Source organism: Scyliorhinus torazame, chromosome 12, assembly GCF_047496885.1.
Source record: "Scyliorhinus torazame isolate Kashiwa2021f chromosome 12, sScyTor2.1, whole genome shotgun sequence".
In the NCBI taxonomy this organism is placed as follows: domain Eukaryota; kingdom Metazoa; phylum Chordata; class Chondrichthyes; order Carcharhiniformes; family Scyliorhinidae; genus Scyliorhinus; species Scyliorhinus torazame.
Window position 1 is genome coordinate 157,821,253 of NC_092718.1, and position 20,810 is coordinate 157,842,062.

Consider the following 20,810-nt stretch of genomic DNA (forward strand, 5'->3'; position numbering starts at 1 on the left):
TAATCTTATCTCTTTCCTCTTGACAATATTGCCTCCATAATCCAATTAATTCTTTAGCTTTCATACTTTGATTTTTTCTCCAAATCTCCAAATTTGTCCCTGGATTTTCTTAACCATTTCTAGGTCTTTGGTGCCCCCTAGTGGCCATTCATCTCCCATTTTAGTTCTTAACTGTGCTGACAATTTTCTAAAATCCTTCGCTTTGTCCGGATACTTATCACATAATATTTGCAGTGGCACGCCTGGATCATTTGTGCCATCCAAGGAATTCCCCATAATCTCAACTAGTCCTCGGAACTGCGTCTTTCGCCACTACAGTCCAAGGAGACAATTTTAGCTTAATCAACTATATTTTTAACACATACACACATGGAGGTGAACCATTTTCAATTTCAAATGTCGCATCGACGTCCCATAACCTAACCCAACCGAATTAACTCACAAATGAAGTTGAACCATTTATAGTTTTAAATGTCCCATCAACAATATTGCCTACCCCAGCCAAATTAACTCACAAATGAAGTTGAACCATTTATAGTTTTAAATGCCCCATCAACAATATAGCCTACCCCAGCCGAATTAACTCTCAAATGAAGTTCCATCAATTAAAATGCTAATCCCCAGACTGACCTGTGATTTCGTCGAGGCGGTCTTTCTGTGCCAACCGCGAGTGACCAGACTAATCAAACGTTAAGAAGAGGGGAACAATCAATGCGCGGTCATTTTCCAGTTCTACATTGAGGGCCCCTTGTTCCTCATCCTCCTGTTCATAATCAGTCTAATTCTGATTTCGCAGTTGGACCAGGATCGCCCTGAGAAATCCCGGGTTTCGGCACCAAATGTTGAATCCCAAATTTCTTTATCCGTCAGTCTGGCCTCCATAAAAGTCGAGATGGATTTGCAGGTATAACATTAGTTATTTTATTCAGCTTGCAAGCTACCTAGTCCACAGTGATACAGATAACATGTTGCTCTCTGCAGCCCCGGGAACTAAGTGAATGTCCTAGACAAATAGATCAGTACTGATACATTCAAATGGCATCAAGTTTCACATACTCGACACCCATAGGTCATCCTATGTCCCTCCTGACTTGTTTGATCTATTCTGATTGGCTCACTTCCAATCCCTTTCTCCGGCCCCTATCAATTCAGCATCACTCTCATAGACACACCTCTTCCTGCTTTTTTCCATGCGGTCTAAAATCCTTTGTCTCTACTTGCCAGAATCAAAGTGGCTTATTTCTACATTACATTAACTAATATCTCTAAAGTAACTATTTTATATCACATTCGTCAAGGTGATCTCCATGATACACTTTGGGGTTCTCTAAACCCTGGCCCATAACAAATTGGGGGCTCGTCCGGGATAAAAGTCTATCTATTGGATTGTCTTTGTGAACTTAAAGACAGCGAGGGGTGAGCATATTGTGGTTGCTTTTCAGGTGTGGTATTGTAGTTTAAGTAGGGAGTGTGTTGTGGACAATGGCTCTTTCAGAGGCTCAGACATTTTTGGTGGTGGAGACGGTCACATGCAGTAACTTACAGACCGAGACTAAAAGCAGATTGTTAGATTTGGCAAAAACAGAGCAGCACGGTGGCGCAGTGGTAGCACTGCAGTCTCACGGCGCCAAGGTCCCAGGTTCGATCCCGGCTCTGGGTCACTGTCCGTGTGGAGTTTGCACATTCGCCCCGTGTTTGCGTGGGTTTCGCCCCACAACCCAAAGATGTGCAAGGTAAGTGGATTGAGCACGCAAAATTGCCCCTTAATTTCGAAAAAATGAATTGTGTACTCTAAATTTAAAGACAAAAAAGATTTGGCAAAAACATTGCAGTTAACATTACCTGACAAAATGCAAAAAGGTGAGGTCATTATGGCGGTGGCTAAGCATTTAAAGTTTACTGAGATACAGTTTGACTCATTGGAAATGGCAAAAATTCAGTTACAAATTCAATAAATGGAACATGAGAAAGAATTAAAGCAGCTTGAATACGAGAAAGAGGAAAAAGAAAGAGAGAGAGAAAGAGAGAGAGAGGAAAAAGAAAGAGAGAGAGGAAAAAGAAAAGGAGAGAGAACAAAGGAGAATAGAAAGAATAGCCCTAGCAGAACAAAAAAAAGATAAAGGGAGATACAGATCAGGGAAAAAGATAAAGAGAGAGAGTTTGAACTTCAGAAAATGGCCATGAAACATGACAGTCAGTTAAAATTTGCAGACGTAAAGGGAAATGTACAGTTGGATGATAGTGATGAGGATAGTGAGAAAGAGCGTCATAGTCGAAGGCTTGGTGGGGATCTATTTAAATATGTCCAAGCATTGCCAAGATTTGGTGAGAAGGAGGTAAAAGCCTATTTCATTTCATTTGTAAAGGTAGCTAAACAAATGAAATGGCGTCAGGACATGTGGGTATTACTGATTCAAACAAAGCTGATAGGTAGGACTAGTGAAGTGTTTGCATCACTACCGGAGGAGGTATCTGAGACGTATGAGGAGGTGAAAAAAATCCATCTTGGGTGCATATGAACTAGTGCCTGATGCCTACAGACAAAGGTTTAGAAATTTAAGGAAAGAATTTGGTCAAACATACATGGAGTTTCAAAGGATCAAACAGAGTAATTTTGATAGGTGGATAAGGGCTTGAAAATAGACCAAATGTATGAAGCTCTCAGAGAAATTATGCTTTTGGAGGAGTTTAAAAATTCAATTCCTGATGTAGTGAGACCTCATGTGGAAGAGCAGAGGGTTAAAGCTGCGAGATTAGCAGCAGAAATAGCAGATGATTATGAATTAGTTCATAAATCGAAGCTTGGTTTCCGACATCAGTTTCAGCCTGTGAGGGATAGAAACTGGGGACATGAGAAATACTCAAGTGGTAAAAGTAAAGGCGATCTGATGGGAGATAATAAGGAGAGTGTACCTCAGATTAAAAAAGAAATCCAGGAAGGTGGAAGAGACATGAAAAGTTTCAAATGTTTTCACTGTAATAAACTGGGCCATGTAAAGTCACAATGTTGGTGGTGGAAGAAAAGCACTGGGAAGGCTGATGTGGTAAAACAGGATAAGACAGTGGGGTTTGTTAAAGTGGTAAAGGAAAGCCCAAGTGAAGCGAAGGAGGTGCAAAAGATTGTACAGCCTGATCAAGAGGTGATTGATAAGAAGGTGCCAGATCTCTTTGAAGAATTTACTTGTGTGGGTAAGGTTTACTCGTGTATCAGGAGGAGCAGGTAAAGAAGTCGCAATTTTAAGAGATATGGGAGCTAGTCAATCTTTAATGGTAAGAGATGAGGAGTTATGTAGTTTGGGAAGAATGTTGCCAGAAAAGGTGGTAATATGTGGAATTCAGGGTGAGAAGAGTAGTGTTCCATTATATAAGGTAAGGTTGGAAAGTCCGGTGAAGAGTGGTGAAGTGGTAGTAGGAGAAAAAAATAAACTATCTAGTCCAGGAATACAGTTTATCTTGGGTAATGATATAGCTGGATCGCAGGTGGGAGTGATGCCGACTGTGGTTGATAAGCCAGTGGAAAATCAGACAACTGAAGTGTTGAAGGACGAATATCCTGGGACTTTCCCTGATTGTGTAGTAACAAGGCCGCAAAGTCACAGGTTAAGACGAGGAGAAATCAGAGAGTGAAGTTGAAGTGCAATTATCAGAAACGATTTTTGATTAGATGGTTGAAAGAACAAGAACAGGTGGAGGATGAGGTGGATATTTTTAGTTCCGGAAAATTGGCGGAGTAACAACAGAAATATGTAGGAATAAAACAGATATATCAGAAAGCATATACGGAAGAGGAATCTGAGAGTATACCAGAGTGTTATTACCATAAAAGTGATGTCTTGATGAGAAAATGGAGACCTTTACATATGCAGGCGGATGAAAAGTGGGCAGAAGTTCATCAAGTAGTATTGTCGGTAGGGTATAGAAAGGAGGAGTTGCGAGTTGCACATGAGGTACTAGTGAGAGGTCATTTGGGAATAAGGAAAACTCAAGCTAAAATCCAGAAACATTTTTATTGGCCTGGACTACATAAAGATGTAGTTAAATTTTGTCAATCATGTCACACATGTCAAGTGATACGGAAACCTCAAGCAGTGATAAAACCAACACCCTTAATACCCATTGCAACATTTGAGGAACCTCTTCCAAGGGTCCTATTAATTGCATAGGACCGCTTCCTAAAACAAAGTGGGAATCAATATCTTTTGATGATGATGGATGTGTCTACTAGGTTTCCAGAGGCCATTCCAGTACGTAATATTACAGCTAAAAAGATTGTGGAGGAGTTACTTAAATTCTTTACTAGATATGGACTACCCACAGAAATGCAATCGGATCAAGGATTAAATTTTACCTCTAGGTTATTCAAAGAAGTTCTGGATAGCTTAGGAATAAAACAATTTAAATCAACTGCGTACCATCCAGAATCGCAGGGACTTTTAGAAAGGGGCATCAGACATTAAAGACAATGTTGAGGGCTTATTGTCAAGATTTTCCAGGGGATTGGGATAAAGGAATTCCATTCGTACTGTTTGCAATTAAGGATGCACCTAATGAGTCAACCAAATTCAGTCCTTTTGAACTAATTTTTGGTCATGAGGTAAGAGGACCACTTAAATTGATTAAGGAAAAATTGGTGAGTGAGAAATCAGAACTTACATTATTGGATTACGTGATAAATTTTAAGGAACGATTAAATAGAGCAGGTGAATTGGCTAGACAACATTTAAAAGTTTCACAAAATGTGATGAAACCGGTAGCGGACAAGAAATCCGAAGTTTATAGTTTTGCCAGTGGAGATCAAGTTTTAGTAATGTTACCAGTGGTAGGTGAACCTTTAAAAGCTATGTTTTGTGGACCTTATCAGATTGAATGGAAATTAAGTGAGGTGATGAGAGGGTGGCCACGAATGAAATGATTTAATCTGAAACAAGGAGAGGGCTACAAAAATTAACCTTTTACAGAGTGACGGAGAGTTTAAGGGGCATCTTGACAAATACATGAATAGGATGGGAATAGAGGGATACGGACCCAGGAAGTGTAGAAGATTTTAGTTTAGACGGGCAGCATGGTCGGCACAGGCTTGGAGGGCCGAAGGGCCTGTTCCTGTGCTGTGCTTTTCTTTGTTCTTTTGTTGTTCTTTGAAACTAACCAGCTGCCGTGATCTGAATTTTCAACTGTATACTACCCTTGATAACTAGTCACCCAGGGTGACAGAAACCCATTGAATACTTATTGTAGGGGTCAAACGTCCTCTGCATTGGTTCAAAATGTGTAAACTCTGCACCTGACTCATCCCAAAACAAAAAAAGGTTGTGCAAAATCTGATAAAATAATTTAGAATTTTATTTCTTCTAGGTCTTTGGGCTTGGAAATAAAACTTATGAACATTTTAATGCAATGGGAAAGTATGTAAACAAAAGACTGGAGCAGCTGGGAGCAGAAAGGATCTTTGAACTTGGACTGGGAGATGATGATGGCAAGTAAGTGCTTTTATAGGTCAAGTTTCTATAAACATGGTACTGGTAGAAAATGCTCTAGCCTTCAAGGTTTCCTAGCTGTGATGCAAAGATTAAAGGTTGTTTTAAATTACAGCTACTAAAAATTAGGCCAGATTGAGTGCTTTTTCAGTGTTACGAATGTTAAAAAATAATCTTTGTCTTGCCTTGCAGTTTAAAATATAAAGCGTGCAGTGAGTTGACATCAGAGCTTCCATTTCTGAGTAAGGTGCTGGTGCTTTCTCAGTTAATGCTTTGGTTCATTACTTTCAGTGAACCAGTGGCAAAATACTGAGAGCAGAGGCTAATTGCTGAAAACTGAAGTGCCAAGCTTAACTGCCGTACCTTGGAGATTGGCAACAAGAGCATTTATGAGAGAGGGCAGCCAAACATTCTTTTGAACACACAAGTTACACCTCTAAATGTTGATACTAAGCAGAAGTTGCACATATACTTGAGGGGACAACCCAGCATTTTCTGTTATTACAGAGGGGCAACTGCAACTTCATTAGGCGGCACGGTAGCACAGTGGTTAGCATTGTTGCTTCATAGCACCAAGATCCCAGGTTCGATTCCTGGGTTGGGTCACTGTCTGTGCGGAGTCTCCCCGTGTCTGCGTGGGTTTCCTCCGGGCACTCCAATCTCCAAGTCCCGAAAGATGTGCTGTTGAGTGAATTGGATATTCTAAATTCTCCCTCTGTGTACCCGAATAGGTGCTGGAATGTGGCTACTAGGGGCTTTTCACGTAACTTCATTGCAGTGTTAATGTAAGCCTACTTGTGACAATAAAGATTATTATTAACTTTCTCTTTCCAATGGTTTATCCAAAAATAATGGAAGTTGGTCATATCTCAAATAAAAAAAGGCTAAGTCCTTGATGATACAGTAATAAAACTTCCCTTTCTCCTGCCAAGTAAGCCTGTATTTAACTTTGACCAGTCACTGGAAAAAGCTCCGGAGCTGCCTTTGAACATACGGTAATCCTCAAGTCCTTTTCAAGACAAAGGGCAGGATATGATTGCCATAGGATTACGCGTTTAACACCCTGTGTTCCTTTGTTTAATCTGCTTCTCAAAATGGTATTGGCAGTTTTAGAATTATAGAATTCCTACAGTGCAGAAGGAGGCCATTCAGCCCATCCAGTCTGCACCGATCCTCCGAAAGGGCATCCCACCAAGGCCCACTTCCACCACGCTATCCCAGTAATCCCTCCTAGCCTTTGAACACTAAGGGGCAATTTAGCATGGTCAATCCACCTAACTTGCACAGCTTTGGACTATGGGAGGAAAGAGGAGCACCCAGAGGAAACCCACGCAGACACTGGGTGGGGGGGTCGAGAGTGCAAACTCCGCACTGACAGTCACCCAAGGCCAGAATCAAACCTGGGTCCCTGGTGCTGTGAGGCAGCAGTACTATCCACTGTGCTACCAAGTTCTACCACAAACTATGAGATACGTTGGGCTTAGTGAGATATTAGCCATCTATTGTATCGCTTGGACCTTTTCCGATTTCATGAGATTATGTTTCATACCTCCAACCTTGCAAGCTACTGACTTCCCTTTCCTCTTCAAAATCCTTGATTGTGTTGTTACTTCCTAAATCTCTGCCCGTCTTTCTGGAGCTCCATGCTTGAGTACCTTCAATGAAATTTCCGCCTGTGCAACAATACCGAAACAGCCCTCCTCAAATGCGCAATTGATGTCCAAGTGACTGTGGCAAAGGCAACCATATTCTCTTCCTTCTCTAGGCTGACACCCTGGTGCAGTATCAAGGGAGTGCTGTTTCTTGGACGAAATGTTAAGCAGATGCCCCATCTGCCCCCACAGGTAGATGTCAAAGGTCTCATGACACTATTACAAAGAAGAACAGAGTTATCCCCAGTGTTCTGGCCAATATTTATCCCTCCAATCAACACCACCAAAACAGACCTGATGTTTATCGCATCGTTGTTTGTGGGAGCTTTCAATGTGCAAATTGACTATAGAGTTTCCTACATTACAACAGTGAATACACTTCAGAAGTCCTCAATTGGCTGTGCACAATAATCTTTACTAGTGTCACAGTAGGCTTATATTAACACTGCAGTCACATTACTGTGAAAATCCCCTAGTCGCCACACTCTGGCGCCTGTTCGGGTACACTGAGGGAGAATTCAGAATGTCCAATTCCCCTAACTAGAACGTCTTTCAGGACTTGTGGGAGCACCCGGAGGAAACCCACACAAACACGGGGAGAACGTGCAGACGTTGCACAGACAATACCCCAAGCCGGGAATCAAACCCGGATCCCTGGCGCTGTGAAGCAACAGAAAGCCACCTTGACGTGTCCTGAGGTCACGCAACGCACTATATAAATACAAGTCTTGTTTTCACAGAATCCCTACAGTGCCGAAAGAGGCAATTCGGCCCATCGAATCTGGACTGACCATTCACAAGACCTCCCTACACAGGCCCACTCCTGTAACCCCTACCTAACCTTTGAACACTTAGGGACAAGTTACCATAGCCAATCCACCTAATCTGCACATCTTTGAACTGTGGGAGGAAACCAGAGCACCTGGCGAAAACTCACGCAGACTCCGAGAACGTGCAAGTGCAAACTCCACATAACTGTGACCCGAGGTCAGAATTGAACCCGGGTCCCTGGCACTGTGGGGCAGCGGTGCTAGCCACTGTGCCACCCACTTTCTCTACCTCTCTGCTGACTTTGATGTAGTTGATCTCTCCATCCTCTTCCAATGCCTTTCAAACGTCATTGAGCTGGATGGAACTCCATTCACCTGGTTTAATTTTTCCATTTTTATCTTATCAACTCAGTGACTCCCACGTTGGTGCCCGCACCCCCCCCAAGGATCTCTCCTTTGTCTCCACTTATTACTCATCTATGTGCTACTTCTCAGTGACATCATCGGAAGCACATCAGTTTCCTTGCATACTGATGATTTCACGCTCTACCTCTTCATCAACTCGCTCAACCCTTCATTGTCTCTATGGTCACCTGACCTGTTCAACATCCCATGCTGGACCAGCAGAAATTTCCTCCAACTGTATATTGGGAAGACTGAAACAATTGTCTTCAGTCCCCACCACAGACTTTGCTCCCTGGCCAGCAGAGATGTCCGTCTGTCTGAATCTGAACCAGACTGCTTGTAAACCCGATGTCATATTTGACCCCAAGATGAATTACTGAGCACGGGTTCATGCCACCACTAAGACCGCCTATTTTCACCATAACTCTGACCTGTCTCAGCTCCTTGCTGCTGTAACCCTCATCCATGCCTTTGTTACCTTCAGACAATTCCACCGCACTCTAGGCTAACCACATTCTACCATCTGTAAATTTGGTCATCCAAAACCCTGCTCCTTGCGAGCTAACTGATACCAAATACTATTCGCCCATCACCCATGTGTGCTGGTTGATCTACGTAGCTCCTGGTTAGCACCTCCATTTTAAGCACACGGTATCACAGTGGTTAGCACTGTTGCTTCTCGGCGTCAGGGTCCCAGGTTCGATTCCTGGGTTGGGTCACTGTGCGGAGTCTGCAGGTTCTCCCCGTGACAGCGTGGGTTTCCTCCGGGTGCTCCGGTTTCCTCCCACAAGTCCCCAAAGACGTGCTGTTAGGTAATTTGGACATTTTGAATTCTCCCTCTGTACCCGAACAGGCAGCGGAATGTGGTGACTAGGGGCTGTTCACAGTAACTTCATTGCAGTGTTAATGTAAGTTTACTTGTGACAATAAAGATTATTAATTAAAATTCATCTTCAAATCCTCCATGACATCTCTTTCTATCTCTGCAATTTCCTTCAGTCCCATAACTCTGATTCACAATATCTGTGCTCCTCTAATTCCAGTCCTCTTGAGCAACCTCAATTTTATTCTTTCACCATTGAGAACTGTGCTCAGTTGCATAGGATTCAAGTTGGAGATGACTCCTAAATCTCTCTAACTCTACCTCACTTAACCTCTTTTGAGGTATTCCTTAAAATCTGCCTCTTTGGTTGGGTTTTGGTCAACTGCCCTATGAGCGCCTTACGTGATTCTATCATATTTGTTTCATGAAGTTCCCGTGTAGTGTTTTGAAGTGTTCTTATTGCATTAAAGATGTTATAAATCCAAGCTGTTGGTAGTTTGGGGGATGTTTCTGTTGATATCAAATATAAGTTATTGCATTTTTTAAGATTACCTTGTGAAGTTTGGCTGGAAAACTGAATTAGGATGGTAAACTTACAAGATAATGAATGGCTTAGATAGGGTGGACGTAGGGAAGTTGTTTCCATTAGCAGGGGAGACTAGGACCCGGGGGCACAGCCTTAGAATAAAAGGGAGTCACTTTAGAACAGAGATGAGGAGAAATTTCTTCAGCCAGAGAGTGGTGGGTCTGTGGAATTCATTGCCACAGAGGGCGGTGGAGGCCGGGACGTTGAGTGTCTTTAAGACAGAAGTTGATAAATTCTTGATTTCTCGAGGAATTAAGGGCTATGGAGAGAGAGCGGGTAAATGGAGTTGAAATCAGCCATAATTGAATGGTGGAGTGGACTCGATGGGCCGAATGGCCTTACTTCCGCTCCTATGTCTTATGGTCTAAATAGATAAGAATAGGGATTGGCTGTAGTTTAACAGTTCATTTCTGAATTCTGAGATTGATTTTTCAATGAATGGGTGTGAGCATTGCTGGCAAGTGGTGAGCTACCTTATTTAACTGCCACAGCCCATGTGGTGTAGGTACGCCCCTACAGTGCTATTAGGTAGTGTTCCAGGATTATGAACCAGTGACAATGAAGGAACGGCCAAGTCACGACCATGTGCAGTTTGGAGGAGAGGTTGGAGATGGTGGTGTTCCATTGTTTCTGTTGCCCTTGTCTTTCGAGGCGGTAGACGTTTCAGATTTGGAAGGTGCTGCCGGAGGAGCCTTGGCAAGTTGCTACAGTGCATTTGTAGATGTTACACACTGCTGCCGATGTGCGTCGATGGTAGAAGGAGTGAATGTTATACCACCACCCCCCCGGATGTTGATGGCGGGGATTCAGCAATGGTAATGCCATTGAATGTCATGGGGCACTAATTCTCTCTTGTTGGAAATGATCATTGCCTGGCATTAGTGTGACGTGAATGTTACTTACCAGCTGATATCTGAATGTTGTGCAAATCTTGCTGCAACTGAGCATGAACCACTTCAGTACCTGAGGTGTCATTGACCACTGCAATCATCAACGAGCATCCTTGCTCCTGACGTTAAGGGAATGTTATTGACGATGTGACTGAAGATGGTTGGGCCTACAGAACTACTCTGACGTCCTGGGGCTGAGATGATTGACCTCCAACAACCATCTTCCTTTGTGCTAGATATGACTCCATCTAGCGGAGAGCTTTCCCCGATTACCACTGATTTCAATGTTTCTTGATGTCACTCTCAATCAAGTGGCGTCTTGATATCGAGAGCAAGCTGATCTCACTTCATCTCTCGGTCTATATATCGAGGGGGAGTTGCTCTCCCATCATCTCGCGGACAAAATACCTGAATTACAATTTTCATTAAGTCTAATGAAGTCTGGAACCAGGTTGCCCTGACCGAACACAAACTGAGCATTGTTCAGAAGGTTACTGGTGAGTAAATGCCACTTGATAACACTGCCAATGACACCTTTCATTACTTGCTGACGATTGAGAGTAGACCGATGGGGCTGAATTTTCCAGATTGGATTTGCCTTGCTTTTTGTCGCTAAGACAGACCTGCTTTTTGTGGATAAGACATACCTGGAAAACCTTTCACATTGTCTGGTGGATGCCAGTGTTGTAGCTGCACTGAAACGGTTTGACTGGGGGCCTGGCTAATTCTGGAACACAAGTTACAGCAGTCAGGACACAAAGCCTTGGGTGTAGTCACTGTTGTAATGTAGTTATTTAGGTGTTGCTTTGATTCCATACAACTAAATGTATGCTGAAGTGAGAAAGAAATGGTATTGCCAATACTGTGTAATTGTGAAGGACTTATCCTCTGGTGCTTTGAGGTTATAAAGATTTGATTATTTCAAGAGATTTTTAATTTTATGCCAATTAATTATGAGCAAATATTTTGGTTGCATTAGCCTTTGTAAGCTGGGCTCTGATATTGTTATTTCACCTCTTCAAAGAAACTGCCACCATGGTGCGAGTCTGTATTTAATCCAACACACAGGTCACTTGAATTGGAGAATTGATCATTTTTGTGGCTTATGAATGTCTGCAAATGAGTAAAAAGGTGCCTACTTCTGGATTATAGGATCTAAGGTTTGCTTTGAGGAGGCTAAAGTCATTCACTTTATTATTTTTTTTAAAAAAAACTTTTTTAACCAAGGGAATGCTTCTCACACCCGCCTTCCCACCACCTCCCTTTTTAAGGGATGCATCTTCTGCCCACGAGCCAGTACAAGCTAGGTATTATCCTGACAATAGAAAGAATGTAATTCCAGAGCGGCAGCCAGTTCTGTTTCTGTGACCTGGTGCTCAGGCTGTGGTTAGATTTGAACAGTGTCCCTTCACTGTTATAGATAGCTGACACGATATGGAGTGTGGCATTTGTTCAGAATACAACCGGCCAGAATGTTCTGCCTGTTCAGATTCTCTGCACCTGCCGGCAGCACATCCCTGCCTGCATGTTTCCCGATGGCGTGGAGTGGCTTCAATGGGAAATTCCATTGACCAAGTGGCGGAAGTAGAGAATCCTGCCATCGAGCCATGAGGCTGGGGGACTGGAGAATGCCGCCCACCATGTCATCTGATTTAATGCAAGCCTGAAATCATAATCCATGGTCACTGATGGGAGTTTGCAGTTCAATTAAATCTGAGATGTTTTTATACCCATTAGCCTGGAGGAGGATTTCATCATGTGGCGGGAGCAGTTCTGGCCAGCAGTATGTGAGCACTTTGGTGTGGAAGCCACTGGCGATGATTCCAGGTGAGTGCCGCTTTTATGAATGGTGTTGGTAATGTTACATTAACCCGGGTAATTTCTTTAATTGGTCAATCACTTTGAAACTGCAGAACAGTAGCGAATAATATCAAACTGATCTCAATCAGCACAGGGAAAGAATTTTGCATCCAAATCAATTCATGTGAACCAATTTATATATTTTTTAAAAGTCCCAGGGCATCAGCTGCGTTCCTGGTCAGATTGTTTGTCACTATCGTTTCCACTGTGGAAGCTTGCAGCGGCTCCCTTAATGACTTGATAGCCAAGATTAGTTTATCTTGCACCAAGCGTACAGGCTGTTTGCAAGTAACATTGTGCTTACTGCTTTGCAGCATCCGTCAATATGAGCTTGTGATGCATAACGACATGAACATGAATAAAGTCTATACTGGAGAGATGGGACGTCTGAAAGCTTACGAAATTCAAAAACCGTAAGTGAATTTTTGCAATGTTCTCTCAATTGTCACTGGTTTGCATTGCAAAACAGCTGACCATATAATTTAACAAAGAATAATTGAAATTCCAATGCACACTGTCTGTACTCTGATTACTCCATTTATTGATGCTGATTAATTTATTTGGCCAAGAACCTCAGTTGTCTTGTCAGACAGTTGTTGAGTTTGCAACGCAACCAGTGCCGCAATCAGTTTGCGAAGATAAGGATCCTTAAGCCTGTATTCATCTTTCTGAAAAGAATGTTGTCATCTTTTTTGTGAAATCACGAGTTTTTAAAACATTTTAATTTACATTTTTTCAAATCCCATTCTTAAAGTTACAAAGCCAATGCTTGCTCCAAAAAACAATTCAAATTGAAGCCAATTCATGGTCTCCACAAGAGAGACATACAAGATTAAAGCTAACAAGAAAAGGCCTTGCACCCCATCGTTTGGGCGTGATCTGCCGCTTGATCTTGGCCAAACGCCTGCGAAGCGATATGAAAATCCCTGAGTTAATGCATTTGTTGAAAGGTGCCAAATAACAACATGCAGGTTGAGCCGGACTCTGACTTTGTGTAACACATCTTACTCCTTCAGCGTTCTCAATTCAACATAAAACTGTACTTCTCGGAAGGTAATTCCAATCTAAAGTACTTCAACTTTCCAAATACTTCAATAAAGTTGCTCACCGTTTCCCTTGAATAAATCTCTGAACCATCAACAACACAATGAGGCAGGCTGTTACAGATTCCTCCTGTAATGGATAATTTGATATTTTATAATTTCTGAACTGGCAGGACTCCAGATTCTCAAAACTAGGGAAAGAATAGCTCAAGAGTATTAGAATTCCCAGCAGGAATTGGAAGACTGTTTTGCTGTATGTGTAAAACATGTCTTATCGAGTATTAGTTTGGGATCAATACCCAAACTTGGGTTTGGCGTAGAGAACTTGGTTGTGTTCCAGTTAAAACAGTTAGACTAAAACTATTACAAAATAAGCCAGTTGAGAAACAAAGCCAGCTGATTCTGCCCATCTTCAGCTTCAGTACGGAAGTACTTAGATTTTCACAAAACATCCACTCTGAGCTGCTTTTCCAAAAAGCAGTTCAGTTGGAAATATCTTTACATACTGAACTCTCAAAACACCAAATATAACAAAGCCCAACTCAGCAGGAGAGAGTCTCCCCATATCCTTTGTTACTTTTTAATTGGAGGTGAATTATTTGATCAAAGGGAGAAGACAGTTTTGGTGTAATGGCCTTTTGTGTTCTTAAAAAATGCATACCGATACTACTGCAGATAACAAACATGTGACCTCTTGAGCACAGTGCTCCATATACATTTTAATTGGATGCAAGGAGTTTGCAGCTATTACCTATAGTTTGCTGCATGTGGAGGGATCCAACCACTGCCGTTTTGCTTTATGGATACCAGCAGCTGGCTATTTCCCGAGAGGAAAGTTATGAGACGATAGATAGACTTTGGGCATACCATTCTCACCAGGCGCATTAGCTGTGAAGATACAATTGCTATTCAGAACTCCACTACATACATCCTAGCTTGCCCCATTATGCTTGCCGAACTGTATTTGGCTCCTGGTACAGCAGCACCGACTGGGAGGAGGCACATGTGGAGTATGGACCAGTTGAGGTGAATGACCTGTTTCTGTACTGTATGTTCTATGTATTTGTACTTGCGTCTTATGGCTGCATTTGATTTCCTGTTTCCATTGCAACAGTGCACTGTTCTACGTTCATAGAACATCTATTTACATATCGTAGCCTGAATAGGGGTACTATGGAAACAGCTGAACTGATCTCTGCTCACCATATTAAATAGCTGCAACGGCATTCCTGAGTGGAAAGGATAGGGTCTGTTCACTACTGTCTGTCTCAGTCTGGCCTGCTCCATACTCTATATTTTAAATATGAGCAGGCATTGAAATGTCCTTGCATCAAATGGTTAGTCTGATAGATCAGTCTTGTTTAAATAGTTTGCTAACCAATTTCAGAACCATCAACAACAATTCCCTTCCAAGCTGTTTGTGCTGCTGCGCCACCGTAAGGTCACCAGATGTCTCAGGAAATTCCCTTCCTGGATTAATCATCTGTAAATATTCACGAGCATGTAATTGGACATTCTGAATTTTCCCTTCTTATACCCGGACAGGCGCCGTAGCGTGGCGACTAGTGTATTTTCACAGTAACTTCATTGCATTGTTAATGTAAGCCTACTTGTTATTAGATGTTGGACCGAGACCAAGTTGGTTATTAAACTGAAGAAGATGCTATGATTGTGAGCGACCCCATGGGTGGTTACTGATGGGATGTGGGGGTCCAGGTGAGGCTGAGCTGGGACAGGGAGGTGGGAGAGTAGATGGGGGGGGGGCATCTCGCGCAAGAGGCAGAGAAGGCAATGAAACTATCAAGAGAAATATTTCCTCTTAAGGTACACGAATGTATGCCCATGCATCAATCAGATATATACCATGCATTGGGATAAATGGGCCACGCAACATCATGAAAGCAAAGTGTAAATAGCCCATGGACACGATAGACGTAATTCACCCAGTACAATTAAAAAGTAGTGGAAAGTTGCTGGAGAGTGGGACAAATTGGTTAAATATTTATAGACCTGGTACCAGCACGATGGCCTGAATGGTCTCCTCCTGGTTTTATGATTCTAAGACCCACAGTATCAAGGTTGGAGTAGCAGAGAAGATGAGGTAAGTTGAGAAATCATGGGCTGTAATGTGTGAAGTTAAATTTTAAGTGCTAAAATGTAAGAAAGAAATGAGTGGTGGGCTTAATAATCCTACCACTAAATTTAAATGATTGCTTGGATGATGCATTCTGAAAACTACTCATCCTCCCTGGCTTTCTATTTTTCTTATCTTCTGATGCAGATATTGAGTAGTGTTAACTTTTGTTTGATGTGAGCATCGCTCTAAGGTTTGTTTAAAAAATGCTGTTGTTTCCAATTCAGGCCTTTTGATGCAAAGAACCCATTTTTGGCATCTGTAACAGCGAACCGGAAATTGAATAGAGGAGGAGAAAGGCACCTCATGCACCTGGAGCTGGACATCAGCGGTTCAAAGATTAGGTAAGGGAGGACTGACTTAACTACTTGGACACTCCTAATAATGGGTCTTTTGTTGAGTGTGAATTAATTTCATGAATATAGCCGGGAGAAACATAGAGTCGTAAATGTTTACAGCATGGAAACAGGCCCTTCAGCCCAGCTTGTCCATGCCGCTCAGTTTCTTATCACTAAGCTAGTCCCACTTGCCCGAATTTTGGCCCATATCCCTCTATTCCCACCCTGCCATTGTAACTGTCTAACTACTTTTTAAAAGACAAAATCGTACCCGCATCTACCACTACCTCTGGCAGCCCGTTCCAGATGCTCACCACTCTGTGAAGAAATTTCCTCTCTGGTTGTAATGATATCTATATTGACTGGGATGTAAAGAGTTAACACATTAATGACATTGCTTCTTACCACTAGAGAGAACTACAGAGCTCACCACCCTCTGTGTGAAGAACGTTCCCCTCTGGTTGTAATGATATGTATATTGACTGCGATGTAAAGAGTTAACAAGTTAATGATAATGCTTCTTACCACTAGAGGGAACCACAGAACAGTCATATAAATATTATGTAACTAGGGGATTCTGGGATTAGGTTAGTAGATGATTAGGCGTTAGGAGAGAGCTAGAAGAGTGTCGGGCATAGAGAGCAGTTGTATTCTTGAGAGTTCGGTAAGTTAGAGATAGCATTTATACAATAACCTAACATGTTCAGTACTTCAACGAAAAGGTGATGAGAACCATTTAAAAAAAAAAAAAATTTAAAAAAATCTCTGGGCTTGGGTGGCGCAGTAGTTAGCATTGCTGCCTCACGGCGCTGAAGACCCAGGTTCGATCCAGGCCCCGGGTCACTGTCCTTGTGGTGTTTGCACATTCTCCCCGTGTCTGCGTGGGTCTCACCTTTATAACACAAAGATGCGCAGAGTAGGTGGATTGGCCATGCTAAATTGCCCCTTAATTGGAAAAAAAAATAATTGGGTACTCCAATTTTTTTTTTTTAAAACTCTGGGCTTGAAACCAAGGATGAGCACAAGATGATTAATATTCAGAATTGTTATTTCCTCCATGCTGCTAAAAGGAAAGTCATGAGTAAAATGCCACCAAGCTAAAATAATCTTTATCTTAAAAACATTTAATGAAGGAGCCTCTACTGCTCCACTGGGCAAGGAATTCCATAGATTCACAACCCTTTGGGTGAAGAAGTTCCTCCTAAACTCAGTCCTAAATCTACTTCCCCTTATTTTGAGGCTATGCCCCCTCGTTCTGCTTTCACCCGCCAGTGGAAACAACCTGCCCGCATCTATCCTATCTATTCCCTTCATAATTTCATATGTTTCTATAAGATCCCCCCTCATCCTTCTAAATTCCAACGAGTACAGTCCCAGTCTACTCAACTTCTCCTCGTAATCCAACCCCTTCAGCTTTGGGATTAACCTAGTGAATCTCCTCTGCACACCCTCCAGCGCCAGTACGTCCTTTCTCAAGTAAAGAGACCAAAACTGAACACAATACTCCAGGTGTGGCCTCACTAACGCCTTATACAATTGCAGCATAACCTCCCCAGTCTTAAACTCCATCCCTCTAGCAATGAAGGACAAAACTCCATTTGCCTTCTTAATCACCTGTAAACCAACTTTTTGCGACTCATGCACTAGCACACCTAGGTCTCTCTGCACAGCAGCATGTTTTGATATTTTATCATTTAAATAATAATCCCTTTTGCTGTTACTCCTACCAAAATGGATAACCTCGCATTTGTCAACATTGTATTCTATCTGCCAGGCCCTAGCCCATTTACTTAACCTATCCAAATCCCGCTGCAGACTTCCGGTATCCTCTGCACTTTTTGCTTTACCATTCATCTTAGTGTCGTCTGCAAACTTGGACACATTGCACTTGGTCCCCAACTCCAAATCATGTAAATTGTGAACAATTGTGGGCCCAACACTGATCCCTGAGGGACACCACTAGCTACCGATTTGCCAACCAGAGAAACACCCATTAATCCCCACTCTTTGCTTTCTATTAATTAACCAATCCTCTATCCATGCTACTAATTTCCCCATAATGCTATGCATCTTTATCTTATGCAGCAACCTTTTGTGTGGCACCTTGTCAAAAGTTTTCTGGAAATCCAGATATACCACATCCATTGGCTCCCCGTTATCTACCGCACTGGTAATATCCTCAAAAAATTCCACTAAATTAGTTAGGCACGACCTACCCTTTATGAACCCATGCTGCGTCTGCCCAATGGGAGAATTTCCATCCAGATACCTCACTATTTCTTCCTTGATGATAGATTCCAGCATCTTCCCTACTACCGAAAGTTAAGCCCACTGGCCTATAATTACCCGCTTTCTGCCTACCTCCTTTTATAAACAGTGGTGTCGCGTTTGCTAATTTCCAATCCGCTGGGACCACCCCGGAGTCCAGTGAAGTTTGGTAAATTCTCACTAGTGCATTTGCAATTTCCCTAGGCATCTCTTTTAGCACTCTGGGATGCATTCCATCAGGGCCAGAGGACTTGTCTACCTTTAGTCCCATTAGCTTGCCTATCACTACCTCCTTAGTGATAACAATCATCTCAAGGTCCTCACCTGTCATAGCCTCATTTCCATCAGTCACTGGCATGTTATTTGTGTCTTCCACTGTGAAGACCGACCCAAAAAACCTGTTCAGCTCCTCAACCATTTCCTCATCTCCCATATTAAATCTCCCTTCTCATCCTCTAAAGGACCAATATTTACCGTACTCATTTGTTTTATATATTTACTCTTTTTGTTTTATATATTTGTATAAACTTTTACTATCGGTTTTAATATTCTGAGCACGTTTACTCTCATAAACTATCTTACTCTTTATAGCTTTTTTAGTAGCTTTCTGTTGCCCCGTAAAGATTTCCCAGTCCTCTAGTCTTCCACTAATCTTTGCCACTTTGGATGCTTTTTCCTTCAATTTGATGCTCTCCCTTATTTCCTCAGATATCCACGGCCTATTTTCCCTCTTTCTACCGCCCTTCCTTTTTGTTGGTATAAACCTTTGCTGAGCACTGTGAAAAATCGCTTGGAAGGTTCTCCACTGTTCCTCAACTGTTTCACTATAAAGTCTTTGGTCCCAGTCTACCTTAGCTAGCTCTTCTCTCATCCCATTGTAATCTCCTATGTTCAAGCACAAAACATGGTGTTTGACTTTACCTTCTCACCCTCCATCTGTATTTTAAATTCCACCATATTGTGATCGCTCCTTCCGAGAGGATCCCTAACAATGAGATAATTAATCAATCCTGTCTCATTACACAGGACCTCTAGGACCGCTTGTTCCCTCGTAGGTTCCATTACATACTGTTCTAGGAAACTATCGCAGATATATTCTATAAATTTTCCTCAAGGCTGCCTTGACCGACCATAGTTTTCTTCATGAATTCTGTGTCGTCCGGTTTGGAGCATACACGTTTACAAGGACCAAGGATCTGGGGCTGTTTAGCACAGGGCTAAATCGCTGGCTTTGAAAGCAGACCGTGGCAGGCCAGCAGCACGGTTTGATTCCCGTAACAGCCTCCCCGAACAGGCGCCGGAATGTGGCGACTAGGAGCTTTTCACAGTAACTTCATTTGAAGCCTACTTGTGACAATAAGCGATTTTCATTTTTTCATTCATTCATTCACCACTGGTGCCTCTTCCAGAATGCCACTAACCATGACCCCCTTGTTCCATAACCGTCCTCGTCGCTGTAAATGTCCTCTTATTGAGCAGTATAACCACCCCCTAGCCCTCGTTCCTTAGCACGATTGGTACGTCTGTCCCACCCAGCCCTTTCTTACCTGCCATCGGTCCTTCTGCCTCAGGTGAGTCTCCTGAAGGAAGGCTATGTCGGATCTCAAACTTTTCAAACCCCACCCCCTCCCCCTTCCTGCAGGGTCAACTATATTTGCCTTGTGCATGCCCCCCTGCACTCTGGGATTTCACTTTGTTTGGGAGCCATCCAAGATTGCCGGTGTCGCCACATCCACCATCTGGCTGCGCCCCTGCACTACGGGGTTTCCTTTTGTCCAGGAGCCAACCAAGATGGCCACCATTGTTGTAAATGCCATATGGATATGCCTCTGCACACTGGGGTCTCCCTTTGTTTGGGGCCGCCAAGATGGCTGTTTGCAGCACCATTGTTGCTGTGTGGGACCTGTCGTAGTCAGCATTCTACCCCCCCGCCCCCACTTCTGTCAGGCACTGTCTCCTCATTGGGAATTGTGCCGTGCCCCCTCAGGAGCGATCTTTACCTTCCCCTACCTGTTGCGTTTCCCCCTCGACATTCCTTTCTGTACCTTTTCCGCTCTCACCGCCTCCTTCCTGAGATTCATAGTCAGACTGAAGACTAGGCTGATCTATCCCATGAAAATAGTCTCTTTTTAAACAGAGGATACAAGAGTTAGAATTTACTGCTGGTGCAGCTGCCTTTCCAGCCGTGTCTGCGCCTCAATTTGTCCGCTTCTGCCTGTGTGATAAAGTAGAATCCCCTTACCCTGGAAAGTCACCCAGAGATTGGTGGGGTACAGCATCCCAAACCGCATCGGACTTTTATATTGGGCCGCCTTGGCTGCGTTGAATTCAGCCCGGCGCTTGGCCAGGTCTACTCCAATGTCCTGGTACACATGGATCATGTGTCCCTCCCACCATGTGCCTTGCCCAATTCAAAATCTTTTCCCGGTCTTGGTACCGGTGCAGTGGCTACTCCCCAGCTTTGGGCCTTGGGTGGAGTGACCTATGGGGGCTTCAGGAAGCTTTTCCCTCCAACCAGCTTGCTCCGCATCTGGGACACGTACTCTGTAGGGTTCCTGTCCTCTGTG

General features: G+C 43.0%; 1 protein-coding gene across 5 annotated transcripts in view; it reads left to right on the forward strand.

The window, feature by feature from the left end:
* LOC140386684 (NADPH--cytochrome P450 reductase-like) overlaps positions 1-20,810 on the forward strand; it is a 122,294-nt gene that overhangs the window by 82,934 nt on the left and 18,550 nt on the right. For all 5 annotated transcript variants that reach the window (XM_072469240.1, XM_072469239.1, XM_072469241.1 and 2 more), the window contains 4 exons: positions 5,353-5,477; positions 12,338-12,427; positions 12,775-12,873; positions 15,865-15,981. In XM_072469240.1, coding sequence (XP_072325341.1) covers positions 5,353-5,477; positions 12,338-12,427; positions 12,775-12,873; positions 15,865-15,981 — 431 coding nt within the window. The remainder of the gene's footprint in view (positions 1-5,352; positions 5,478-12,337; positions 12,428-12,774; positions 12,874-15,864; positions 15,982-20,810) is intronic.